This window comes from Lepisosteus platostomus, chromosome 9 (assembly GCF_059453375.1).
Source record: "Lepisosteus platostomus isolate fLepPlt1 chromosome 9, fLepPlt1.hap1, whole genome shotgun sequence".
Classification (NCBI taxonomy): domain Eukaryota; kingdom Metazoa; phylum Chordata; class Actinopteri; order Semionotiformes; family Lepisosteidae; genus Lepisosteus; species Lepisosteus platostomus.
This window is the reverse complement of record NC_142619.1, coordinates 43,521,588-43,549,144: the sequence shown is the minus strand read 5'-3', so window position 1 is coordinate 43,549,144 and position 27,557 is coordinate 43,521,588. Positions and strand designations below refer to the sequence as shown.

Sequence of the window (27,557 nt, the reverse complement as noted above, 5' to 3'; positions counted from 1 at the left end):
TTAACATTTTTTGAGCAACTGAATTCTAGTTAATTACAATTAACTGACAAGAATTAAGTGCCCATTAGTGAAAGATTTGCCTTTGAAACGTTTGATTCTTTATTTGGGATCTCTGCTGCTAAAAACATGTTCTGTGTTTGCTTTGAACAGCTGTAAAGTGGATTTAAGAACAGGGAACACTTCCAAAATACACAATCTTATAGGGAATGGATTAGAGCTGAGCTATTCTACCACACATTACAAAACTTTCTAATTTTAATTCAGTTATCTGGGTTGTGCCACAGAGATAACAGTCCTAGGTGTCTGATGTTTAACCAGTTTTTAACTTTTAGCTCAACATCAAATAACACAAACATGAGAAGATTTGCAAAGTGAAATAAGACCTGTGACCTTGTTCATTTGATATTTAGTAGCTAACTGAGATAGGATTTCATCGAACTTTGACAACATACTGTATACAGTACATGCTTCTTTCATATAGCTTCTTTCTGACTCGCACTAGACTTCATGTAAAGAAGTTCATCCTATTCCTCTTGAAAGTCTCAAGATTCCATCAGCCTGCTGAAGAATATCTTGGTAAAGAACACTAAAACTCAGATGAGCTATGAAAGCAGTATATAATGCATAGTTAGTACTGTATTTCAAGGACATTTAGAGCATTAATCACCTTATTCTGAATAATGCATGAATGTGCAAATTTCATGAAAATGTATTAATAAAGCATTACAATGAAACGAGTTGCCAGGATGCCCAAACTCAGGATCCCACTTTTAAAAATCATAATGTATTGTGTTTTTATATGTATCATATTTTATAACTGTTCATTTCTCCCAAAGGCCAAGAAGTCTTTAATTGGAGACAAACTTATCACTTGGAGGAAAAAAAAATCAGACAGCTGAACTGTTTAGCTAAGAAAAACATGTTGCACGACCATAGAATAAACTATTCATGTGATGAAGGATGAATGTATACTACAGCAGAATGCACAACAGATGTACACAAATTATTTTCATGTGACAGCTCACAGCATGTGGTGCAGTATAATTGTCTTGCACTTGCCAGACTGCTCTTGCGTATGACCAAATTAGCATAAGAAACAAAATCTACAGCAATTATCTGCTTACAAAGCAGGAGTTTCAAACAACATGTTTTTAGGCACAGTTGTGATATAACAAAACGTGTACTTTGACAGTTTTACCTTTAATGAATATCGTCAAGTATAGGAGATTAAACATTAAAGCAAATGTCTCTTGTGTCTCTTACTAACTCATTGTTAAACTAGGGACAAGGCAAATTTAAAATGTTGTTAAAGGGGCTCAAAGATAATAAAATACAACACTGTAAGACATGAGCCACATAAAAAAATACACTAAGTAATAATATAGTAAAACAGACAAATTCTAAACCAGAAATTGTAGGCAGTATACGTATACTGTATTTAAAAACAAGGTGCATTATTGTACTAAAATGTTCCAGTGAAATCAGAGATACATACATGAACAGTTTATTCTGCAAGCTCCATTTTATTCAATAACTGACAGAAAGTTATCCTCACATTTTGCAGAAATAGCTTCACATTTCTTTGAAATCTATCAGATACACAAAAACAAAAAAAGAAGCTTATTATATGACATTATAAAATACTAATATCTGATCTTTGTAAAAAAGAGGATTTTTTTATCACATACAATTCTAACCAGATAGGTATTAACTTTTGTGTCATAATTTCTGTGCATGTGGTTCAGTTCTATTTATTTGCCATCTTGTTATCTGAGAAATTCTGGAACTTCCACCTGGAAAAGAAAACAATTCTTATTTAGGTTCTGCATTTAATGCTTTAGTTATGCCTAAAACTGGAATATATGCTCATAGTGACGCTAACTCACAGACATGTGAGCTCAAGTATTTACTAGTCACTTGAGCAGATAGACCATAAGATAGGCAGAGAAATGTTCATATCAGCTGTTGATAAGCCTGTGTTGATGTGGAACAAGGTCACATTGACCAAAGGAGTAAACAGTTCCACTGTGTTTATTAATTAGTTTACCATTCAATATCACACAACCTGCTTTAATGCATGTCTTTCTTAAATACAATAAAAAGCTTCAAAAGTAGAGATTTGTCAGTAACAGTTACATTGAAAATGTGTTCCTTTATTTCTTTTTACTGTCAGTGAGCCTACTATACCCACTACCGAGCCTAATATACCAATGTTTTCTGTTTCTTTTTTATTTTAGTAGGCATTTATCAAAAGTAATATCAGTAAAATAGATTAATCATATATTCTAAAATTGTATTTTACTTTAATTCATGAAAAAAGGTTATGAAAGACAGTTGTAACACTAGCTTGTTCAGTTAAAAGTTATGTTGGGGCCAAACACTTGGCCTATAAGTGATCTCATCTGGGATAAAGAGAACTTTTTAATTTGACTGAGCAATGTTGCATTGACATTCTGTGATTATATTTCTATTTTTGGCTGCCTCTTGACTCACAGCAGAGCACATTCACTTACTGAGCTGCAAATTTAGTTTTAAATCACATTTTCCCCATAGAAGGAAATTAAGTGCAAAGTGCCAATGCCTTCAATTTAATTACTCAATAAAAATGATTTAAAAGAGAAGTCTCATACTGTGTGGGCTCAGCTTTACTGGAAAGTAGTTGTAATATATTTGGCAATCAAGGTTTATGTTCTTTAACTGGTCAATCTATGGCACAAAATGATTTTGCAGGAGTTATCAAAAAAGAGATTGAGAGCTAAAGTACATTGTCAAGCTATGCATTCAAGTACACCAAGCAGTCTTTGACCTAATCTTGACAGACTGTTATAGGACTATTTATAACACTATTAAGTGGAATGAATTCCCAAGGCTTGGAAGACTGTCAATGAGTACTGATAGCATTGTTTACAAATCCCTGCAGTAGAAATGTACGCCTTCATTAACTCTTTTTCAAACTCTATACCAGTTACATTTTGGTCCCATTAATTCAAAATAAGTGCTTGTTTGTAATATTTCATAACCATTATAATGAACGTCCTGACTGGAGACAAGTCAATCTAACACAACAAGAACAAAATTCTTCAGCTGTTACAAAAATGCCTCTGACAGTGAAAGGCCTTGCACACGAGACTGTGATTCATGAGCTGAAAATGGAAATATAATTAAACTAAAAGCAGTCTGCATATCCCGTGACAACAATTTCTAGTCTTTGCTTTAGAATTGCTAGACTAAATTGATAGATGAATACATAGCTTCACATTTCTTTAAAATCAATGGACTGAATTGATAAATACATGGACTGAAACCGCCTCCAAAATTGTAGGATGCCACCTTCCGTCTGTGGAGTCACTCTCACAAATCTTTAAAGATCCTTGTGGACCCTTTCCACCCTGTCCAGCCTGTTTACTCTCCTCCCCTCTAGTACTGTAGGTGTCTCAGGTCTGTTAAGACAATGACTACCAGGTTTCTGAACAGCACCTACCCAGAGACTGTGAGGTGCATAAACTCTGCACTTTCACTTTAGTTATCTGTTATTGATCTCACTGTTATTTATTTTATTATTGGTGCATGTTTAGGATGGTTTGTGAATGTGTTGGGTGGATGCATTCTGTTATTGGCTCTATGTTGTATATTTGTATTGGATGTCTTTAATTGTATGAGCTCACTGAAGCGAATTCCATGCTACTAGTTGTTATGACAATGAAGTACTGAACTTGAACATGCTGCATTTAAGTAGAAAGCATTGTCGCAGTAATACATGGACTCAGATTAGTACAAGTTTCTTTTTTGCTCATATTTACCCTTCTCAGCTGTTTCACGTTGCTGTTTCGAATTGCTGCCATCAGATCATCATGAAGTGACCTCTGGGGTGTTGATGGTCTTGAGGCTTCTTCTGTCTTTTCAGAAACTGGCTTGAGAGCATTTTTTAATTCCTTGAGGATATTGTTTTCCTTCACCGATTTTTTGCCTTTTTTAGTTTTAGACTTCTGTTGGCGCAGTTGTTGTTTTTTTCTGGACTGTTCATGAAGTTTAATGACTTCTGCAATTTTTCTGGTGGGCACCTTTTTCTGTGGCATCGGTGGTGGAGGGGGAGGGGGAGGAGGAGGAGGAGGGGGCGGGGGAGGAGCCGGAGGTGGGGGGGCATTTTTTTTTATTTGGGAACTCCGGGCCACTTTGGGGGAAGACCATGGTGAGCTCTTTGGTGATGTGTAAGGCGAAGATGATGGTGTGCCTTTCTGCAAAGCATTGGTCCTTGGATTGCTTGGTCCATCAGAGCCTTCCTTTCTCTCCATTCCCTGTTGCTTCTGCTCTAGCAGGCGTTTCTGTCTGTGCCTATCCTGATTTCTTGTCAGGATGCTTGTCATGCTCATCCTTGGTCCAGGAAGCTCAAAATGGTATCCCAGCTTCAGCAGTGTAGTGTTCTCTTTCAAAAGTTTGGCTATTTCCATTTCCACCTGGCCCCCACAAATATGTCTCTGGTTGTGGAACCGCAGCTCTGTTAGTGCAGTGTTTTGCTGGAGTGCCCTCATTATGGCAAGGATTCCTTTCCCCGTAATGAAATTGGACTCAATATTTAGATTGGTAATGCAATTGTTCTCTTTAAGCATCTGTGCAATGGCAAATGCAACATGGTCATCAGCATGGGTGTTGGCAAGACTGAAAACCCGAACAACAGTATTGCTCTTCAAGGCCTCAGTAAAGTGGATGAGTGTCTCCTTGGATATATTTTCAATATTATTCAGGTTAACCTCATTTGTGCTGATATCATTGTTTGAAATCTTTTCAAGGGCATCATCAATTACAATTGGATTTCCACATGGACGGTTAGTTACCACTTTAAGGTTGGGATCTTCATTTGGTGTTTGAATGCAGTTTTTAGCAGCTACAGACTGGCCATTGCAAAGATCATGGTTTTTGTCTTCCTTTTTGCTGCCTATTTCCTTTTGCAAAGTCCTGTTTGGTGTTTCCTCTGCTTTATCTTCATTTTCAGATATAATATTTTCTTCCTCCTGCTCACTGTCTTCATCTTCTTCATCCTCATCTGCACTGGGTTCTTCTTCTGAAGCTTCACTGTTGCTTTCTGTCACACATTCCTCTTCACTATCAGTGACCTTCTCTGGCGCTTCCTCCTGTAAAACCATTAGTGGACTGAAGATCAGTTAAACTTAAACAGTTATCAGTACCTGTAAATCTCTGAAGGATCCTATGCACAATCCTTTTCATCAGGCTAATTTTTTGTTAGTGTAGACATTTTATTTTATGAAAAAATTGCACAACTAAGGCAGTTCATGTCCTTTTCATATATCTAGCTTTTTTTTACATATACACATTATATTCAGTATTTTTTAAAATGTACTGGTATTTAAGAATTCCTAAAAGTATCTTATCTTTACAAACTACTGTGAATTTATAATTAATTAATTTATAGATGGTTGTAATGACACAGTGTTTTATCATAACTAAGACTTTGATGGAAACCTGGTGATATTTGTAAAATCTAATGGAAGAAAATATTTTTTCTTGTGGTTTCATGTATTATGCAAATAATTAATCCATGTAAATTCTGACCTGTTTCAGACAGGTGAGCTTTGCCTTAGTCTTTTGTCAATTCCAATTTCAAGAAAAACAATTTTTACATAATCTTTAAAAGATAAAAAAGATTATTAGTTGTCTAGTGAGAAAGGAGGGTTCTTTTTGAGATGCAATTTCTATTTCAACTTTTAAAAAAACAATATTACATATATACCTGTGTGTGTTATGAATTGTCAGATCATACTGTTAGTCAATTAGTTTGAGTTTGAATAATATGGTAGTATAAAGCTTTTAGAGTATGTCTGTCAGGATCACAAGGTCTTCCGTCTGCAAATGTTTGGTCTTAAAGACATTGATCTGTGACTTAATTAGGATTTAAGGTCAATTTCATCTAGCTGATAAACCTATTAGTAAAGTTAAATCTATAAAGTATTAGCATTGTCCAGCTACATTAGTTTCAAAAGGTCAATAGCACAACATCCTTTTTAAATCTTTCATCCATTTCAAACTAAGTGAATATAAAAATGAATAAATACAGTAAATATAGGTATTTACAATTAATCTTGTCCCACATTCCCATGCTAGTTAATGAAGCCTTTAGTTAAGAATCAGTCATGTTTTTCCTTGTTTACGCAGAAAGCCAATTAAATTGAATTCTTCTACTACAAAGTAGCCAGTTCATTTTAAGATAAGATTTTTCTGGGAGATTAGTCTTTTGTACGACAAAAACCAGCCTTTTAGTTTTATGGTTGAATTGAGAAAAAACAATGATGCTGTTAATGAGGAACACATAACAATGTGTCAATCAAATCTGATTGTTAATAATGTTATAATAACCGGATAATTTACTATTGATTTAAGACTTTGATTATTCTTAATAAAGGGTTACTAAATGACAAGTTTAGTATTGTCTCACACAAATACCAAAATATAAAATCTTTGCATTACTAATACAGATGTTATATTAGTAGAAAACACTCTGAATAAATTATTTATTCTGTTAACAATAATATTTTTCTCCTTATTGTGTCTAAGATGTGTAAAATGTTTAAGTCAGCAGCATATAAACCAAAACTGTTTATATATACAGTGAAAACTTTAAGAATTGGGACAGAGAAGTGAAAGTTGTCATTTTTACTCTATTCAAATGAAATTTGTATTTCAGATTGAAAGATTAATATGAAACTTATTTACAGAATTCCAGCGTTTGTTTCTCAGTATTATTTGCATCCATTTAACCAGGTAATAGCAATGTTGTTTGTTGTGTTCACTCCCACGATTGTGGGTGAGTGTAAGTATTGGGGAACATGGCTGACCATTAAAAACAGGATAGAACAGATACAGTATAATCTCTCGAGTGCAGAGTCCAGAGTGCTACACTGCTGATTACAATGAGTCCTACTAGTTAACTGGAATAAGCTTGTGTTGAAGAGCAATAGTTTAACAACAATAAGAAAACCATAGGCTTCACCTGTACAAACCTTAAAATGATGAATATTGAATACTAGGAAAAGTAAGAAATGACATGAAATACAGACAGGTTAAACTGAAAGAAGATCTCTAAAAATATATTCTTGTTTACATATTTTAATTAGTGTAAAAGACTGCAGACTAAATATACCAAAAATAACAGTGTAAAGCTGGTGAAATTTTTACACTGAACTTTCTTTAGATTTTCAGACAAATGCCCAAGGACCTTGATCTGAAAACAGATCATGTATAGTACAATTTAGTGTTTTTTGATAAGAAATACAATTTATTACTCATAATAGTGTTAAATATTGGTCAGTTGTTATATTAAAATAAATTTGCATGTATAATTTTCATGTATTCAAAGAAAAAATAATTTTAGAATTGAATGTTTTTTTTTCTTATTCTACTCAACACATTTTTAACAATAAGGAGGGATATTTTCTCCAAGGCATTAATTTAAATCTGATTTTATTTTCCATTTTGCACGACAAATTACTATATTCATTTTAGATTAGTCAATACGTTTAATAAATATTTTTTTAAATGGTTATTACCTGTTTTTGCCCATAGACTGTTCTTTCACTTTCCAGGAGTTTCTGAGTCTCTTTTTCCCAGTATTTTAACAAAGCCTCTCGGCTAAAAGTCCCTGTTGGCGTTTTCTGAGTCTGATCCTTCTGTCTCAGCCCAGTGGGAACATTGTCATCAGGTTCAATATCAGCCAGCTCCCGTTCAAGCTCCTGGATCTCCTCTGAGGTCAAGGAAGCCAGGAGTTCATCTTCATCTATATCCTCATATTTATCAAGCTCTTTGCGATACCCAAACGCTGTCATGGCCACGTCCTCTTGAAAAAGATGTAATTTAACTTCCTTTGTATTAACTGGTGTTTATAACTGTCACAGATTCAATAATCATATGAGTTTGTCCTTATCAGTTTTTATGTACATCTAATTTCTTCAGCAGCTGAAGGAGCTTTTAAAGGGAAATCATCAGGGACTTAGAACAATGCGTCTAGTCATGATGCACTTTCTTTTTTGGGAATCAGGCGTCACCCAGATACTTTTGCAAAAAAGAATGTGAGATCACTTTAGTGCCTTTGGTCCTGCATGACAGGGGATCATGGACACATTGTTCATGACCAAATAAAGCTCAGTTGGTCTTGGAGTGGCATTGTTATTTTTCTCCGCTGAAAACGACAGATATTATAGCATACTATATTAAACTCTAGGGAAAAAATGTAGTGGTGGTTTTATATGTGAATTAAATTTATAACAATAAATGTTTAAACAAAGCTCAATCATGTTTGGATCCTATTTGGATATTGAATAGGGGAACCATATTTTCCACAGCTGCAACTGTGAGAGCTTTAGCTATCATCCTCTGAGAGTTTTCTGTGGAGATTATTATAAAAGGCTTGTGTATAAAGTTACAACCATTTATCTCAGAGCTGAAAGATCACAACAACTGTAACTAGTCTGACTCAAGCTGCATCCCTAAGAAAAAATCTACATTAAAAAAAAATCTTCTATTCATTATCATGATGTTTCAGAGGATGACAATTAATTTTTGCTCTTTGATCAATTTAAATATACATTACGTATCTTTCCAGGCTTAATAAATATGTTTGATGATGTTTTTGAAGACGCCACAACATGTACTGACACATGTAGGGCTTACATGTTAAATCCAGGAGTGTCTGATTTTTCATAAAGCCTTTGACATGACTCACTAAGTTTACTTATGACACTTAAATAAATATGGGATTAGTATAGTTCCACACATTAAAAATAATTTCAACACTAGCTTTAGCCCAGATCTACCACAGTGAGAGCAAAACTGTGACAGTGATAGAGTGATAGTCGCTCAGAGGTTTCAGTTCAGGAAACACTACTGAAAACTTTCTGCTGTGATACACCTAGTGTACAGCGATGAACACTGATGGACTGAATGGCTTGCTCTAATCATGAATCTCACAGTTATCTTCGACCAAATTCATGTATAAATTTGAATACAGTTCTAATTTTACAGAACAACTAAGTTATATACTAAAATACATAATGTAAATACCTATTTCTGCATTCTTGCTGGTGATTAAGATGTTGCTTTTCCTATCTGAAATATTTTAGATCCAGAGCTCCAAATAGTTTTAAACAGAAAAAGCAATGATCAGGTGTTCTAAGAATGACAGTGTTCATCTTCACCTTTTCATTACAGCACAAAATTTACTACTTGTGAAATTTGGCCAGATTTAAAATGTCAAATAATTCAAATAACACTGGGAAATAACAGACAGAACATAAGCCAGATAGAATCATCTTATTATGCTGCGTTATGTACAGTATATGCGTTTGAGTTCCTATGCATTTTCTTGTATTTCTCATCGAGGCTGTTTATCCTCTGAATGCAGCTTAAATTAGAGGTGTGACTGGAAGGGGACAGTTCATTTTAAGGTCCTGGGTTTTCAGCCAAGGGAGGAGAAAGTGCCTCACACTGGCGACCTTGGTAGGGGAGGTTACAGGGCAGAAGTGAGCACCATGCAATATGACTACAACTCCAGCTTATGAAATGGTTCTTTCAGACATTTACCAAGGTGAGGCTGCTTCTGAACCTCTCAGAACTATTTCTGATCTGTAGTTGTATATATCTATATCCTCAGAGGTACAAATAAATTCTGATTTATAGGAACTGGTGATTTAAAGAAGAATTGTTTTTTTTTAAAAAAAACATCTTTCTTCAAAACATGTTATGTGATATCTTATTCTATTGCTATACTTTGCTATTTAAATTAAATGTGTTCCTAAGAAACCTACCTTAAGCATAATGTTTGCACAGTTAAACCTAAAAACAGAAAGTGCACTGAAGTTTATAAATAGTGAAAGCTAGAAAATTGTAAAAATAAGAAATATTATCAATTCAACTCCTGACTTTATTGTACAAATTTTAGTTTTTGTTCAGTTTTTCGTCTCCATTTATTTTCTTCTTTTATATTGCCATAAATATGTAATGAAATGCAACATCTTGCTCACTCTCTACAGTCAAAGTCACCAACGATCTCCTAATAGCTTCTGATTCTGGTTCTCTTTCCATACTCATCCTTCTTGATCTCAGTGCTGCCTTTGACACTGTTGACCATAACATCTTGCTTTCTCATCTCGAGACTGTGTTTGGAGTCTCTGACACTGCCCTCAAATGGTTTAAGTCTTACCTCACTGATCGCTGTCACTTTGTCTCTCTCAATGGGTACAGGTCTGAAATTGGTCTTGTCAAGTCTGGTGTCCCTCAGGGCTCAATACTGGGCCCCTTGCTCTTCAGCATTTACATGTTCCCACTTGGTCAGCTTTTAAGATCACATGGCCTCAGCTTTCATTTTTACACTGACGATACTCAAATATACATCCATACCAAACCCGACACTGATGTGGCTGCCTCTATTCTATCTAATTGCATCTCTGACATAAAAATTTGGATGACTCAAAACTTCCTTCATCTTAACTGTGACAAGACTGAAGTCATGCTTATTGGTACCCCCCATCAACTTCGTAAAGCCAGTCCTGTAACCCTGTCTGTAGATGGCTCTGTACTTGAGCTCCAATCAAAATTGAAAAACCTTGGGGTTATATTCGATTCTGGCTTAACATTCGACCCACATGTACAGCATACTGTCAAAACATCTTTTTTTCACCTTAGAAATATCGCAAGACTACGCCCTATGCTATCATTAACTGTGGCTGAAAAGCTGATCAACATATTTGTATTCTCTCGAATTGACTACTGCAATGTTCTGCTCCCTGGGGTATCTAAATCTACTCTGAACAAGCTGCAGTATGTCCAAAATTCAGCAGCCAGAATCCTGACCAGGTCTAGTGCAAGTGTTCACATTACTCCTATCCTGGAGTCCTTGCACTGGCTTCCGGTCAAATTCCCCGTAGACTTTAAAATCCTCATGCTCACCTACAAGGCTTTACATGGCTTGGCACCTCAATACCTGTCTGAACTTTTATCGCCCTACTCCCCACCTCGCAACCTCCGCTCTTCAAATTCTGCCCTCCTTACTGTCCCCCAAGCCCGTCTACATTGTATGGGCGACAGGGCCTTCTCCTGCTATGCCCCCAAGCTCTGGAACTCTTTGCCCAAGGATATTAGAGAGTCACCTTCTCTAAACTCCATCAAATCCAGACTCAAAACCTTCTTCTTCAGAAAAGCCTTTACTTAACTGGTTCCATTCTTCACCCCTCTGCTCTTCTTAATACCATCTTCCACGGTCTCCTCTATTGTTATTGTTGTATTGTTGTAATTATAATTGTGTCCTGTCTTGTGAAATTTTCTTATTTATTGTTGTAGTCTTCTTATTTATTGTTATTGTCATCCTGTAAAGCGCTTTGAGAAGCCACCTTTAAAGGCGCTATATAAAATAAAGTTTATTATTATTATTATTATGATGTGAATTTGTGTTTGGATACAAAGTCATCAGAAAAAATGATCAAAACTGAATCCAGTTTTTTTTTAAGGACTTGTCCTGCTAGTTTTGTAAGTGTCTCAACCTAAAAAAAGTGGTCACTTGGCCCAAAAAGACTAACAATACGTTCAACTGAATTAATGCAGAAATGAAAAGCAAATACACAATAGATTACAGGCAGCTTTTTAATCAAATTAAATACCCACTAATACCCATGGCATTAATATTTATTGCTATAAATAAAATAAATCAATTTAGTATGTACATTATCCTCTATTTCCAAACAAGTTACCCTATGTTCACCAAACTGATACACCTTCAATATTCAATTTTCAGGTTTCAACAGGTTAAAATCACAAACATTCAGATCACTTGATGTAGGTGGCCAAACCAGTCCTCCACCATGGATATCAGATATTATATAATTTTGTTCTCTCAGCAGCGGCAGTTCTAACACAAGAGTCAAGCCCTCAATTTATTTCTAAATAATAGTAAAAATAATATTCATTTTAAGAAACACCAAATGCTGCACTGATTGTATAGCCTACCCTTCCTTAGAAATCAAATAAACTGCAAGGACCTCTATCCTGAAAAAAAGATCCTGAAAAACCCCCCCAAAAAATAGCAAAGACAGACAAGGAAGACCCTGATATTCACTGTGTCAGGTGAATGCTTCTTCCATATAAATCATACTCCCTGTATAGTATATAATGTTGTAGAACAGTTGGAATTGGCAATGAGGATACAATCTCTGGTTTCTTCAGTCTTTTCAGTGTTATTTGTTTTCGTATCACAAGTCGACACAGGTGCTTCAGTGGTCGAGGATTTTCTGGAACAAAAATGACAGCTCAAAAAGTTAACTGTTTCATAAGAAAGAAATTAAAGGGATACAGAATTTTGCCTGGACAATTTTCAGACATTTGAAAAACAGACTCATTGCACATCAGCAACAACAGCATGTCTACACTTCAGACAAGTATGTAAATAAAAGGTCTTTTAAAACTAAATGTATTGCAGTGAAAACAACCACCTTTATTTGATAAATCAGAACTGTTTTTTAAATTATTGACTAAGGTGCAGACTGCAGATAGCGTTTATCTCCATTTTCGAAATGTTTTACTTAAAATGATTTTTGTGTATTATAAACAAATATTTTGAAGTATTTGCCTTGTGCTTTTTCTATGTTCTTAAACTTTTGTGGTGTTTTAATATATTCCCCCAAACTCAAAACAAAAAAGCTTAATGGAAAAACATTTATTGGAAAAGCAATAATTTCATTTCATATAACCAAAACTAAGACAACAGCTATCTTAGAAATTACATTTACAGTGCAATTGATATTTCTTTAGGTGGTGTAATTTGTATTTTAATTTGTATTTTGTTACATGTATTTACATGTATAGATATTTTGACTTTTACATTATGTTTGTTCTTTTTAGTAGAAGTATATAAACATCAAAGTTACTAAATTATTTATTCCAAAATCATACTACTTAGTAAAACAGTGACAATCCATGTTTAGTACCATTTCTTACTCAGCCCTGAGTACCTCGACCTTAAAATTTTATACACTACACTACAAAATCAGTTCCACCAACATCCAGGTACTCCGCAAAATCAAAATGGTATACTGTAATTTAAATTAACTTACCAAGAATGTCACAAATTACTGCCCACTCTTTCAGCTTCCCCAGAACTGCTTTTAATTTAGAACATATTGGAACATGGTTGACATAATCCAAAAGAATCTTCACTAAGTTTCCAGCCAAGTGAGACATCCAGGAAACCGTGATAAAGTCGCAGAACTAGAAAACAAGGAACACAAGTGGCTGAGTGAGGCAAAACCAGAAATCCTACCCTGAAATTCTGAGTTTGTGAGAAACAAAACGCTAAGAGGTTTGAGTTCAGAGCTGTATGAGCTGTGAAGGAACAAGTAAAGGTTATTTTGATTTTGGAAAATAAAAAAAAGATTAAAAACAGCAGGTAAAGGTTAATTCGATTTTGGAAAATAAAAAAATATGAATAACATAACGTTGTGCAGCTTTCTTTTAGTGTGCCCCACTTTAAGGTTTAAAGTTTACTTGATGGAAGCTTATTGTGTATTGCATCATTACTGAATTCACACAAACCACATGATATGGTATATTTAGCCATGATAAGACTTTAATGTAAACATCTATGTAAAAGAAATATAAGATATATAAAAAATATTCATAAAGTGAATACACATATCTGGACAAAAACTGGTAAATGGACAGATAAAATAATTTTAAGGGAAGAAAACTGAACCTGGAAGAAATGGTTAGTTGAGTACTAATTACCACAAGGATCTATTCTAGGAGAGCTGCTCTTATTTTAATGAATGATGTCAGCTACTGTATAGAAGAATTAATGAGCTAGATTTAACACCTATGTTAAATGCATAGAAGAAAAAGAACCAAAATAGAACAGAAGAAAGGACAAAAATGAAAAAGGCCACTAAATCTATGCTTGAAGGTTAGTACCTAAATTAAGTCTAAAACTCATTTTTAAGTTTAAAAGAAGTTTAAATTTTAAGTCTAAATATTTTGTCAAGCAGTTTCTTGGAGGAACCCAGCATTCCGAGGTCTTAACTACCTCACTTGGAAGACTGTTCCAAATATCTACAACTTTTATATGTTCCCTATTCTAGTTCCCAAATTAGTGAAAAAAAAAGTTTTAATTTTATATTTTGACCCTGCGACACAGTTTTATTACTGAGTCTGCAGTGGTCCATTAGGTTGAATATATACTCCATTTTGCATGGTTAGATCAAGCCTCCACTCTCTCTCCCTTGCTCTCTAGACTGAAAATCTGTATTGCAGTCCCTGAGTCCCGGAATTCTTTATGGTAGTCTTCTTTCCAGGCTTTAATATATTTGATTTGTCATGATGACCAAAACTGAAACCACTATTCTCACTAAAGTCTTACAATTCCTCGCTTTTACCTGAATACCCAATCATGATTTCATGTTTTATTACTCCCCCACTTCATCTTGATGAGGACTACATTAACATTCAGATTTCTTTAATGCATAGTTACAGTACCTACATCTCAGAATCACCCATGTAATTCTCTCTTTACACTCGATCTCTAGGACACCTATTCTCCTCCCAGTTTTTCATATCACTTATATGAGTATGCAGATGATGTCCATTTCTTCTTTCCTCTACTCTTGTAGAGAATATTACTCTGATAAATTCTAAGGATATTCTTCGTTCCTCCCTTATTAATGCCTGCCTGTGAGACATCTACTCCTTGGGTACAATCCCATCATCTAAAACAGATCTCTAGATCTGTCCTCTACCTATTTCAACATCTCTATTCCTATTGGCTCCATCTGTCCTCTTCCCCTTCTTTGACAAGAGTCTCAGTGTCATGTTTGAACCCCTGTCTCCTTTTTGTGTTACTGTTCTACTCTGGATGCTTCATGCTGTGTAACATCTGCACCTTGTTCACTAACTTGTGTACCGAAGACCTGGTGCTCTTATTATGAAAGTATTCTTCTAATTTAGCTGTAATTTATTTGAATAAATTTGCCAGTAACAAAAGTAAGAATGAGTCATCTAGCATTTCAGGTTTAGGTCAGTCGACCTTTTTATTACATTTGCAAGTCTGATCTGTGGGTGAGCTCAACTAAAGTGAGAGATGAGGTATCTTAGCTAGGGATCTATGAGTAATATTTCCATAAGTACAGTTGGGAAATACTAGCAGGCCCCAGGAATTTATTAGTTTTAAGGTCCTTTAGCCCCTGTAGATCCTCTTTGGCTGTTATGCTACAATTATCCAGTTCTAATGGAACTCCTTCCTATATGGAATGAAATTGCCATTTTCTATTTTAAATCGGAGAAAAAAATATGTATTTTGCAAATTTATTTATTTTTATTTTTTGATTACTTAACGATATTATAGAGGATAATATGCTTGTTCAAAAGCTCTGACATGTTGGTTAGTCAGGACCTATAAATAAATTGAAAGGTAATTTAAAAATTACCATTAAGTAATTACATTGGGTACATTTCCCTTTCATTTTCTAAAAGTTTACCATTTCTGGACATACTTTACTTATTCCCTGAAAGATCTTTTTCTGCTGTTGTACTGAAAGAACTTTATTATTAACTATGATTATTTATTTTAACCTCCTATGGTATATTCCTTTCAGCTACACTCTTGGGCTTTCTAATAACCTTTTTTACTTGTGTGTGTCATATACTGCATACAACACAATACATTGCCATACCCTAACTGGAACATTCTTTAACTGAAAAAGGTTATTTTTAATAATTTAATAAAGTACTTGCTCTTCCCTTATATTTTCCTGATTGATTTGTTGAACCATTTGGGATACTGTTTTTTACCTTTTGATTTATTCACTTTCTAGATGCATTTCTTCTGTGCTTCAAGTAGAATCTTTTTCAGTGATTTCATATCTATCCTATCGCATTTAATTTGTCTTAAACTGTCTCGTTCTTTCACAAATTGATTTCTGGAAATTGTGAATAGTGTACTTTGGATAACAACAGTTGGAAACTTTCAAAGTATACATTATATTATGGTCACAGTTCACTAATGGTTCTGTCATCTCTCCCTCACTCTGACTTGATGGTTTGAAAAGACAAGATCTTAAAAGACAGTATTAAGTGGTCTAAGAATAAACGTACTGTTTAACCCTTAGAATTGTTATTTTCCACTTTAACCCATATAGGTACTAAAGTGCTTGTAGCTTCTGGTTTTAGTCCTCAAGCTTTTAAGTTGTTTTTATAATCTGACCTCACCACTCCTTCTGTTGTGTGCGTATTTTGTTATTCTCCATTAGCCATGTTTCATTTATTCATATCACGTCAGAGTTTCCTGCTAATGCAGTAGCTTCAGCTTCTTGCAGTGAATTTATCATACTCCTGGCATTGTGGTATAATGTGAGAAATAATAGTTTATTTTAGAATATATGATTATTTGTAAAATAAATAAGGAAGGATTTTCTTCATGCAGGCAGCGTGTTTAGGATCATTATCATTCCAAAGTCAGCCCTTAATTCTAATGAGCCATTTTTAGCTACTGGTGACATGGTGTCTCTGCTTGTTGACAGCAGAGAAGAAAATGACAGTTTTCTTTATACCATACAGTAAAAGGGTAGAATTTTAATTAAGAATCTAAGCTATTAATTCCACAGAATAAGCTATGTCTTTTTTCATGAAATGAAAATAAACAATTTTCCTTCTTCAGCTACTGATTACTCTGATTATTTAGGATAAATTTGGAAGACGAGAACACATTGTGGCCATTAGCGAACAACTAGAACATGATACCCCAACAACCCTGCTGAGGGCAGCAGGCTGCATTGGTAGGTATGGAATGCTGTTGTGCTGATAACAAATGTCAGTAGCAACAGTAACCACAATAATTACTTTTCAGGATCAAAGCATAAACAATTTGTTACAGTTAGTTTCAGTTCAAAAACATCCTAAAACAGGAATAGTTTTTGTTGGCTTTTTAGGTTGCATAAAGAGATGATTTTTAATGAAAAGGCAACATATACAGTATTTGAAAGTAAAATACAACTCTCCAAAAAATACGCATTTTTTTATCATTTCAAGACAAAAATAGGTTGGTGGTTAAATTAGAGATAGACATGATAGCAACACAGATTTTTACAATCATTCTCCGACTTCTTCTATTTTACCTCATTGAAACACTTGCGCTCTCAACACTAGCTCTATAGGATTTCTTTAGACAGTTAACTTCCAGCAACTTAAAATATTGAACTTGATACAGTATGTACTCTGACACTCACTCATCTTGAAAACTCTTTCTATAGTCTCTAAAGTAACTCTTAGGGAATTTCTGTAATGGAATCGCCCCCCTGAATTATGGTAGACACTGCTTATGTTAAAACATCTATGAGATAAAAATATTTTATTCCAAAATGAAATACGACTATTTTACATAACTCTATTGTACAATTATGCAATTATTCAACAAATTATTGACTGACGATACAACATACAAATCATTTAATTGTCCTCTGGAATGTTTTATAAAGGATAAACTCGTAATATCAAATTACTCTAAAGTAGTATTAAAAGCTTCCTCATTCTGAAAGAAGTCCTAAAACTTTAGCCCCTTAGACATACAGTAGATTGCTATATTTTTATAATAAAGCAATACAAGATCCGTACAGATCACTGTTTCGACAACTGTAATGCACAAATCTGAATTTCTAGATTATAGCAGTTCTCACTTACAGTAGTGGTTTTTGTATTTAAAAGAGATTTCAGATTTCAAAACAAGTGTAAAAGTTTAGTTTCCTGTAGTTTTTTTTTATTTTCTTATTTAGAACTTTTGCATTGTAATGACCCTTTATCATCTCCTTGGTGGCACATTCCATTTAGACAGCTAAAATGTAGTTATTACAATACGGGGGTAACCTCTTGAGGTACTCACAGGTGTCTTTTTTCCTTCATTGCGGCTCAGAGAGAACCCACGTTGTTCCGTAAAGACGGACACCCACTGAGACTCCAGAAGAAAGCTTTTGTCATGGTCACAGCAAAAGCACTTCTCAGCATCATAGCCATTGTTCAGCAGAAGTCGCATCATCATCTCATCCTTCAAACAATACTGAATGGCGCTGGGGAAAATGGTGTCATGCACCATAGTGAAATAACAGTTAATATCTGCTCCGTATGCAAGAAGCAGCCTTACAATTTCATACCTCATTGCTCTGACTGCCACCAGAAGGCAGTTTAAGGGATCTTTGTTTGTTGCTGCACCCTGTTTTAAAAGCAACTCAGTGCACGTAACATCTCCATTTGAAACTGCGAAGTACAGAGGGGTTCTTCTTGCATCTTCATAGTTGTCAGAAATTTGAGACTCCAAGACCACATTGACATCAAACCCATTTTCGATGAGGAGCTCAAGGCACTGAGCGTTGCCTCCATCTGCTGCAGAGTGAACAGGGCTTTGCCCGCTATCTCTGATGGCTTTTCTCGAGGTAACAGGAATAAGAATTTTCACTGCCCTGTGGAGAAATGCAGTGGAGCTTCATTACATTACAGTTCATACATTATGACAAGTCATAAAATGAGAAAGCTACAATTCTGTACTGCACTATAATGAAAGCCTAAAAAAACATATTCTGCATGCTTTTTTACGTCCACTTATACGTCTTTGAAAGTTCAAAAAGGATTGAATTCATACTCTACCAGAGACTTTAGCATGTTATCTAATCACTGCAATTCTTTTTCAGTAAGGATTCTGACTAGAGAATACCTTTGCAGGATAACTGTCTCCTTCTCCTCCTGTATCTAAAATATCTCTACAGACCCACTTTCTCAACAACTAGAACAGCAACTATTGTTTTTTGAGATAATTAGTGCAATCGTATATACATTTTACAAACAGTTGGCATTGATCTAATACATAATTGCAAAGCTGATCATTATAACAAAAACAAATACACTGAATCAAAATGGAAAATGTGAACTTCTGAGCATATTATATGGACACAGTATTATAAAACTTTAGTATTCCTACCACCAAAGCATCATAGAGTGATTGAAAGTATTTTTAAACAACAATGTGTAGAAGACAGAAGGCAGCATCACACACACACTTACAGATAATGACCTCCATATGCTGCTCTGTGAATTGGCAAATGTCCACTTAAATTGGGAATATTAGGACTTGCACCATACTCAAGGAGCAACTCTATACAGTCTGGATTCCCTCCACTAGCAGCATCAAATAACACACTCTCCCCGTGATCAGACTGTGCATTTACATCACCACCTAGTGAGAAGGAAAGGAATTTGCTTAAATATATACTATACTTGGGTTTTTTTTTAACTAAGAGGTGTAGTCTAAGGAACAATCTTTTTTTGTATTATTTACCTTTATGTATCAAAATCTCCAACACATCTGCATGTGCATATTCAGCAGCTATTCCTAAAGGAGTCACTCCGTACACATCTCTTTGAGAAATGCTGCCTCCATTTCTTAACAGCAGGGACATGATGTCACTTTGGCCCATCTTGGCTGCCTCATGCACTGCTGTCCACTTTTTCAAACATAGCTGGTCCACGAAAGCTCCATTCTTGATAAGAGTGGATACCATTTCACGTGACCCACTCCTCACAGCTTTGCAGGAGAAAGAGAAAATATTATATACAGTATATATAAATATCCTCTTATAAAAAGTATTTTAAATTGAACAAATTATTTTAGTGGGAACCCCTGTACTCCTTTTGTTTCACTCAAGACAGATGATTTATTTTGAGATTACTCTTTGAGTCACAGCCCTGACCCTCCAACAGTCAGAGTTAGAAAAAAAATAGAAACTGCATTAGGTTAGAAGCTGTACAAGGCTGTATCGATTTCATATGGCATCTATCAATGACAAGCCTTTAACCTTAATTGAAACCTTATGAAACTGAAAAGCAAATGTCCTGATTTGAAACAATTTTTCCTACGGTTGTAAGATAAATTAGTACTGTGGGTAAAGCACTGGAATTCAAGTCTTGCCAAGCAAAATGCATTACAATTTTTAGAAGATCATCACAACCCTTCAGCCCACTGAGATCTTCAATGCTCCTTGAAAAATGTTTCAATTTCCAGAAGATGTTGTGAGTTAAAAATCCAAGGCTATGCATTCCTGGCAGTGAGGCACAATGTACTTTCTCAGGTAATAAAGCAGTACTACCAAGCAAGAGAGGAGTCTCATTCTTCCTGTTGGCGTTGTGAGGGGAAGCCCCCTTTTCCAGGAGAGCCCTCACATTCTGCACATGACCAGCCTGAACTGCCAGAGTCAAAGCTGTCTCTCCATCCAGTGTTGTCTCCTCCAAAGATACCTCGCAGGAAGCTATCAAACAAAATCCCAGAGGTTCATTTTTACTGATGGTTTCTCATAAGCTAGCCATTGTGATTTTTACATGGTGTATAAATCTACATGTAAATAAACCAAGAACTCAGGCTATAAAGAATCTTAAGCCTTACAAAATCATTGTTATGCAAATACTGCATCCCAGTTGTGATTAAAATATTCTGTATTACACTATAGTGTAATTCATACTGTACTTACACAGACAGGTTCACAGAAACTGGTTTATGAAGCACACTGTTGTAAAAATGACTTACCATCCAGGACAATCTCTAGGATTTGTAGTATAGGCTGGACTACAGCTTCATGAAAGGGAAACCATCTTCTTTCATCTGTCTCATGGAAGGCAGACTTAACCTTAGCAAGCTGCTGGAGGAGAAATATTTCACCTGGAAAACAACAAAATGATTTGGAATTTATTATGATTTAAAATAGAGACATCTAAAAAAAGATACATACCATGCCGGATCGCTTCCATTATCCTTTGGTTTTCATGACTGACTGATTCCAGACTATTGAAGAAATGACAGGAAAATAAAGGTTAGGTTGTCTTTTTTTTGTAATACAGCTTTTTTCCACAAATAAGACTTTTTCTGAAACAGTTTTATTTAGAAGAGCACAGGATGTGGCTGTTGAATGCTGATCTAATTATGATTCCAATTCCTTGACATGAAATGATTTGTTATGAAAGGGTTAAAGACATGCTCAATAAGTTAGACACAGTTTTGTTATTGTAAATCACAACAAAAGAATGACTCAGTCTAAGGCAGAGACACTTTGTCTGTTACAGTATGCATGGCAAGAGCCAGATTTAATTGGAACAAGAATACAATATTTTTCTCCCAGCTTTTGCTTCTCCTTGGTAAGGTGCTACATTTGCTATGGATTTCATTCCTTAGTTGTGTAGTGTTTCTGATTAAAATACAACAGGAAGATAATGTTTTCAACTAGTAAATTTGTACAAAAAGTGGATTTGCTTTAATCATAACTTATAAAATGCAGAGGTTACAATAAGTGTTTTCAAACTTGTTTTTACATACTTTTTGTTCTGTAAAGGCAATCTAAAGAATGGGATGGAAAACATCAAACCTCAAAATAATACAAAAAGGAAACCATAAACAGATGGAAACTATTTTATGACTTAAAAACTAGATGTAGAATGCATATAGTGGCTCTCATGAGTATTTGTACACATACCAGAGCCACTTCAAATTGCTTTCCATCTTTTTTTAACTAGTTTTGAAATACAGTTTTTTGTTCTGTGGACAGAAAAAGAGAAAGAGTACAGAACACAGTTTAAACATTAGAATATCAAATATAGTTATTCAGTACTGTGAATTTTAAAATATTACCAGTTTTAAAGAATATTATGAAATACTGTACTTAAATGATCTAGGAAACAATAATGAGAGTGTTATTTAAGAAGTTAAAACGTAAAGATATTGCAGGTGTAACCATACTGAGGACAGACATGATTTGCTTTTTTAATAATGCTTGAAACATCTCAAGCACAAAGAAAAGATGTTATGTAGAGAAATGACAATCTAGGAGATTTTTGTGTACAGTAATATTCGGCTAGGGAATGAAAACAAAAACCCAGTCCGTTACCTTTTGCAGACTGCATAATCTTATCTAGGATAATAGATTAGATTATTTCAAAGTCAATCTTAAAATAAAGGAAATATTGACATTTTGCCAGGCTATAAAATGTTAAAAAAATAAAAAATAAACTAAGGGCAATGCTTCTCCAAAATGTGACAGAATGTTACTCCTAAACAGAGGTGTTAGTACAATCTAAATCAATCACTTTTTTTCTTAATTGTAAACATGTGCAGTTCTCTGTACCTCTCTTTAAATATCAACAAAGATGAGAATGATTCGTGAATACTCAGCTGGATTGCATACTCTGTAAGCTGATCTTCATCCATTTTGTCAATGTTCTCCATTGCTTTACAAAGAGTATTACCTGTTAACAATCCAGAACACTCTGTTAAAATAGTATAGACTACAGATGTACTGCCAAGAAGTGCTATCAAAGCTGTAAAAACTCAATTATCAATCATCCTTTTAATTATAGATTTTTTAAAAAAATTACATTGTATTTCCAGTATTAGGGTTATTAGCCTCTGTCAAATCAAAAGTGCCAGACGGCTTGCAGAAAAGAGCCATTCCATCACTATTATAAGAACGTAGCACAGCATCCTTCATTATTTGAGAACTCATTTAAAATACCTGTTCCGAAGTAGTTTCTGGATTATCACAAAAGCAGAACAGCATGCCTCCAACAAATAACTTTTCATGCGAAAACTGTCTGCTGTTGCTATGTACATCATGCTATTAAACGTTTGTGGAAATAAAATAATGGAAAATCTGTAATTAAAACAACAGCATCAATAATCCAGTTTTCCCATGAAGAGATACAACTACATTGAAACAGAATAGAACAGTTTTTATTTTTTTTAGTCGCATTTATATAAATCATTTGAACACAAAAACAGTTTGGGGAATAGTGACTGTTTCCTCTTATCTAAAATGAAAGAACAAATTCAAGGTCATGTTCGGCTTATTTTAAGGTTTGACTTCATTTAGAAGAAGCACAGCCCAGGCCGAGGATAGAAAACCTAAAAGTTATATTCATCATTCAGTATTTGTTAATAAAAAAAAACAATTAAAATACTAGTAAAATTACACGCCGTAAAGAACAACACAGCTGCAAAGAAATCTCCTCTGAGTCTTTAAATTGTCTTCATGTATCCGATATTTAACTATTTTAAAATCTTTAGTGTCAATAAGATTTTCTTAAATAAAGCTAAAAAAACATGTAGCTTTCAGAATTCAGTAACTCAGTTTCAGGATGCATCACAAATCCGTCCGTTTTAACGTACGTTATTAGTTTGCGTTTTTCCAATCTGTTGGTTTAAACTCATGCAAAACATTTTATAGACGCGAGTTTGTGTTTCAATGTTTTTGGCATCTGCATGCAGGTTCGAGCGTTTTAAACAATTAAGAAAGGCAAAACCGCCTAACCAAACCAAATTATCTTCCCAAATATGAAACCACTGAATACTATATTCAAACACATTAATTCAATTTAAAAGGTGATCTAAAATCTGTCCTTATGAGATTTCCTTGCAGAGCTTGCCTGGAGATGACTTCTGCAACTCATACACATGCCTCGGTAAACATCACAACACGAAATCTCTTGTTACAGTATTTCACAGGACTCGCATGTCGAAGACGGCACTTGATTTATCCTGTCTAGCTATCTGGAAAAGCCATCGATAAAACAAGTGCTCTTTTTTTCGCCTGGCGTCCCAGAATCCTGTGCACGAAAACATGGCTGGTTTGTTGAAGAAGGTAAGTATGGAGGTCACACAAATAAGCTGATATTATAGTTGTCTGAGACGGTTGCTGGCAAGAATGAAAATGGATACTGAATTAGGTCGTGTTAGTGTATTAGTGTTAATTTAATATGAATAAGTCTTAACCTGATTATTAGTTATTTACATATTCAAAGTGAAGGGTAATGCTGAATAGCGAAATTGTATTATTGTTATCGAGGTTTTGCATTACATTGGTTTATTTAGTAATGCATTATCCGTGTTCATGTTCTTATTTTATTTGGAAGTACTATTTGTAATATGTTTGATATTTAATAACTGAAAACTGATAAACAAATGTCATGGTTGTCAGTGTTGTATCTTTTGAGTATAGATTTTTGGATTGAGGCAGTAAATCGTTCAAGATTATTTGTGGACATGTCGAAGTGATCTTGAGCTTGACTATTGTATAGATAAAGAAATAAAACATTTCATTTAACGCACCAACCGAAATATATTGCATATACAAGGTAATTATCGTTGCATTCGCTGACAAATGGTGTGCGTCACATTTACGTTCGACGTCGTTCGTTAGATAGTGATTTAATGTTTATCAGTGCATGTTTTTGCTGTTTCGATATCGAGGGCATATACGAAGTAGTAGTTTATCTTTTCTAAAACTTGCATATCGTTTTCGGCGACTGTCTTCAAAAGACTCCTTTATAAATATGTACAGTACGAAACGCCTTCGCATAAAAGCTCTTTAATATATTAATGTTGACTTTTTTGCAGACCACTGGCTTATTGGGCCTTGCAGTTTCTCAGAATCCACATGAGGTAAGTTATTTTAATGAGTTTAATGTTTAGTTTTGAAGATTAATAGATGTATTATTCCCGCATGATTTTCATAGCTGGAGAAATATTTAAAACGTGAAGCAAAAAGAAAAAAATGTGTGCATCAAAAGAAATTGATGCATGTCTTCTTGCTTGTATAGTGATATAGCTATCGACCAGTTTTTAATGTATTCACAATATTTTTTTTCTCTTTAGATGAGCTACATGTATTAGGAGAACCATTTAAAGAAATAAGACAAAAATCATTAGGGTGTAACTGAAAACACTCCCTACAAACTGATTTTATAGAGATATTTGTGCCTGAAAAAATATTTTTAGCAATGTATAATATGGTAGTGGCTTTTTAATATTCATATTGTCTATCTTATATCTATATATGGAAGCATTCTAATTATAATTAAATGTTTCCTTGATATCATTGGAATATATTTTCCAGTTTTAGTAGTTATGCAGACTGAAATAAAAACTTCTTTTCTTTATTGTTACTGAGTATTGAAGTCTTCTTACAAAGTGAGTGGAATTGCTGATATAGATAATTTTGTGGTTTGTTTTCATTTTTCCTGGAATACAGAATATGGTAGCCTACATGTTAAAGATGTTTTTACATTCTTTGTGGAGCATATTTACCAGATCACGTTATTTCTTAATTAAACACAAGTGTTCTTTCTTTTAGCGCCTCAGGATACTTTACACAAAAATTCTAGCCTCTCTGCAGACTATTCCTCAGGATGCTGCCTACAGAAAGTACACAGAACAATTCATTACTGAAAGGCTTAATCTGGTGACAGCGGTAAAGTATACTAATACGAAATATTCTTCCTAAGTTCTTTTGTGCCTTTATTCTTTCTTGTAGTAAAAAATATCACTTGTTAATATATTTGTTTTCAAGGAACCTGATGTAGAAAAGCTTGAAAAGAAAATTAACTCTGGACAAATAGAAGAGGTTATTTTACAGGTAAGTGCCTTGTGTTATTAGTGGAGTAGTTCCTGTTGATATTGTCAGTAAATGAATAAAGTCTTATGGCTATTAGCATTGTTTTGTTCCTGCTCTTGACACACAAGCAAATAAATATTGTTCACTTTTGTTGCTCTTGACCTCATCATTCCGTCATGGAGTCTTATGTGACAAAGACATCCCTGTATCACTCTGTTTGGAATTCAGCTAGATTTTTAATGTCTATCAAAACATTTATATGATACAATATTATGACACTGCTACATCAAGAATGTTCAAAGTTGTATTTTTGGTTTACTTGTGCACTGTGTCTGTATGTTACTAAAATGATTAAAATGTATTCCTGTATTAAAGGTAGTCATTTTTCATACCCACAGGCAGAGAACGAGCTTCATTTATCCAGGAAGATGTTAGAGTGGAAACCCTGGGAGCCCTTAGTTGAAGAACCCCCTGCCAACCAATGGAAATGGCCAATCTAAATTGAACTAAAGTGAAATGAATATCAAGATCTTTCAGGTTTTATGTCTCCATGGTTTTTGTCATTGGACGTACCACCTGTTTATTGTGTATTATATGTCAATAAATTGATAAATATTTCATTTTTTGTATTATTTGAGACAGATGCATTAATGTAAAATTTTGTTTTGTTTTTTCAAAGGAAGCATTAGAAAAATAATCTCTTTGTGAGCTTTTAAAGTGATAGAATATTGTGTGGAGCAAATCGATTGACAGCAGTGTAAATAACATCCACCCACTTAACATAGTCCTGGCCCCCCGTCAGATTCATTTACCATCCGACAGGTCAAAAGCCCCACAGTGCCTTACAGGGGAGTTAACATGGACTGGAAGAGCAGCACGTCCCACACTGATGTCATGATGTTGGTAGAGACTATGGAAGCCCATTTGCAGCTCATCAAGCCCCATGGCACATATCAACTCGGAATGGCTATGCTATGCAATTTCCCATTACAGCTTGGGCTTGGTACAGACACGCAATAATGGCAAAAAGGATGTTGGATTTGCATGCACATTTTTAAAATAAAAACACAATGTATAATGTTATGGAGATGTATGAGAGAACCTCAATCATGGTCCACATTAAATGACAGAACATGAAACCCTAAATCTTTAGGCTTTTGCATTGTCAGTTTCACAGCACACAATAGGCAGAACTGTCGTCCACTGTCTGAGTCAATACCTTAATATGGAAATAGTCATCCAGCAAGATGTTTTCAGGCTTCAGGTCCTTGTGCACCACATTTTTATTGGTTAATATACACCATCCCTTCAATGATCTCTAAAATAATTCTTCCCTGTACTGAAATGGGCACGGGCACCTAAAACAAACTAAAGCAAACCATATTCTGGAGGGTGTTTTTCCTGCACAGTGAAGAAGAATAATTTAAAAATAACCAAAGAACACGCGAGTGCTGCTGTCCAGCAAGAACTGTCTCTACTGTACATTAAGACACAATCATACTCTTGGTTTGTTTATCAGACCCTAGTTTTAACTTGAATAAAACTAATAAAATAATACTTTGAACCAATGATAACCTGGACAAGTTATGCAAAGAATGTCATATAAGTTATGTTTTCATTGACCAATATGGGTGGACTGAGCCAATCATAAATTAAATTTTTAGCTTTCGATTACTGTTAATCCATGATTATGGGCCAAATAGCTAGAACATCTTTGCCTTTTGAAGTTATTTATTATAAGGCAGCCTGACAATTCCCTCAACTTGACACTGCGCAAAACAAAAAATAACACTGGAGATTCATATTTCATTTCACACTTTCAGTGCTTTCTGGCTGGTAAGTTACCACATACTTTAAGTACATGAAATATGGATTGTGCAGACTGATCACACTTTTTTCTACTGAAATATTTCCAGCCAGACCTGCTGTTAGTTAAACTTGCCTTAAATGTTGCTTATGAGTTCCACATGAGCTACTGTATATGGAGTAACAGATGATAATTGTGATTATCAAAAGCATTCTTTCAACAACATAACATGACTCAAAGCAGTACTGATAACATCATCCTATTATAAAGAGAGCTCCTTTCATGAGTTGAGG

The 27,557-nt window shown here is 34.6% G+C and overlaps 3 protein-coding genes across 9 annotated transcripts; 1 reads left to right on the top strand and 2 right to left on the bottom strand.

Moving 5' to 3' along the window:
• Positions 1–1,503: 1,503 nt before the first annotated feature.
• On the bottom strand, positions 1,504–8,011 carry LOC148655037 (leiomodin-2-like). The gene is made up of 3 exons (XM_088645141.1): positions 7,560–8,011; positions 3,801–5,129; positions 1,504–1,793 (listed from the first exon to the last, which is right to left on the bottom strand). The coding sequence occupies exons 1-3, from the start codon at positions 7,833–7,835 to the stop codon at positions 1,767–1,769; spliced, it is 1,632 nt and encodes a 543-aa protein (XP_088501267.1). The 5' UTR covers positions 7,836–8,011; the 3' UTR covers positions 1,504–1,766.
• Positions 8,012–11,615: 3,604 nt separating this feature from the next.
• Positions 11,616–23,566, bottom strand: LOC148655036 (ankyrin repeat and SOCS box protein 15-like). 7 transcript variants are annotated; one of them, XM_088645132.1, is made up of 10 exons: positions 23,491–23,566; positions 22,194–22,314; positions 20,808–20,860; positions 20,606–20,737; positions 20,172–20,330; positions 19,364–19,609; positions 19,090–19,261; positions 17,918–18,491; positions 13,110–13,263; positions 11,616–12,287 (listed from the first exon to the last, which is right to left on the bottom strand). In XM_088645132.1, exons 2-10 carry the CDS (start codon positions 22,292–22,294, stop codon positions 12,112–12,114), a joined length of 1,767 nt encoding a protein of 588 aa, XP_088501258.1. In that variant the 5' UTR covers positions 22,295–22,314; positions 23,491–23,566; the 3' UTR covers positions 11,616–12,111. The 7 variants fall into 7 exon arrangements, with proteins under 7 accessions (XP_088501258.1, XP_088501263.1, XP_088501261.1 ...); XM_088645137.1 differs by having other exon boundaries at positions 22,254–22,314; positions 23,491–23,564; XM_088645135.1 differs by having other exon boundaries at positions 22,242–22,314; positions 23,491–23,561.
• A 37-nt stretch (positions 23,567–23,603) lies between these two features.
• Positions 23,604–26,075, top strand: ndufa5 (NADH:ubiquinone oxidoreductase subunit A5). Its single transcript, XM_088645140.1, has 5 exons — positions 23,604–23,705; positions 24,461–24,505; positions 25,197–25,313; positions 25,413–25,478; positions 25,856–26,075. The coding sequence occupies exons 1-5, from the start codon at positions 23,685–23,687 to the stop codon at positions 25,955–25,957; spliced, it is 351 nt and encodes a 116-aa protein (XP_088501266.1). The 5' UTR covers positions 23,604–23,684; the 3' UTR covers positions 25,958–26,075.
• The last annotated feature ends 1,482 nt before the right edge of the window (positions 26,076–27,557 follow it).

Excerpts from the sequence above, each read along its gene's own strand:
- LOC148655037 (XM_088645141.1), bottom strand. The coding sequence starts at position 7,835 with ATGACAGCGTTTGGGTATCGCAAAGAGCTTGATAAATATGAGGATATA. Across the intron at positions 5,130-7,559 it reads CAGTCTATGGGCAAAAACAG|GAGGAAGCGCCAGAGAAGGT; the intron begins GTAATAACCATT and ends ATGGTTTTACAG. Across the intron at positions 1,794-3,800 it reads ACGTGAAACAGCTGAGAAGG|GTGGAAGTTCCAGAATTTCT; the intron begins GTAAATATGAGC and ends TTTCTTTTCCAG.
- LOC148655036 (XM_088645132.1), bottom strand. The coding sequence starts at position 22,294 with ATGGAGAACATTGACAAAATGGATGAAGATCAGCTTACAGAGTATGCA. Across the intron at positions 20,738-20,807 it reads AATGGAAGCGATCCGGCATG|GTGAAATATTTCTCCTCCAG; the intron begins GTATGTATCTTT and ends GTTGTTTTCCAG. Across the intron at positions 19,610-20,171 it reads TGAGACTCCTCTCTTGCTTG|CTGTGAGGAGTGGGTCACGT; the intron begins GTAGTACTGCTT and ends TCTCCTGCAAAG.
- ndufa5 (XM_088645140.1), top strand. The coding sequence starts at position 23,685 with ATGGCTGGTTTGTTGAAGAAG. Across the intron at positions 23,706-24,460 it reads TGGCTGGTTTGTTGAAGAAG|ACCACTGGCTTATTGGGCCT; the intron begins GTAAGTATGGAG and ends ACTTTTTTGCAG. Across the intron at positions 25,314-25,412 it reads GGCTTAATCTGGTGACAGCG|GAACCTGATGTAGAAAAGCT; the intron begins GTAAAGTATACT and ends TTTGTTTTCAAG.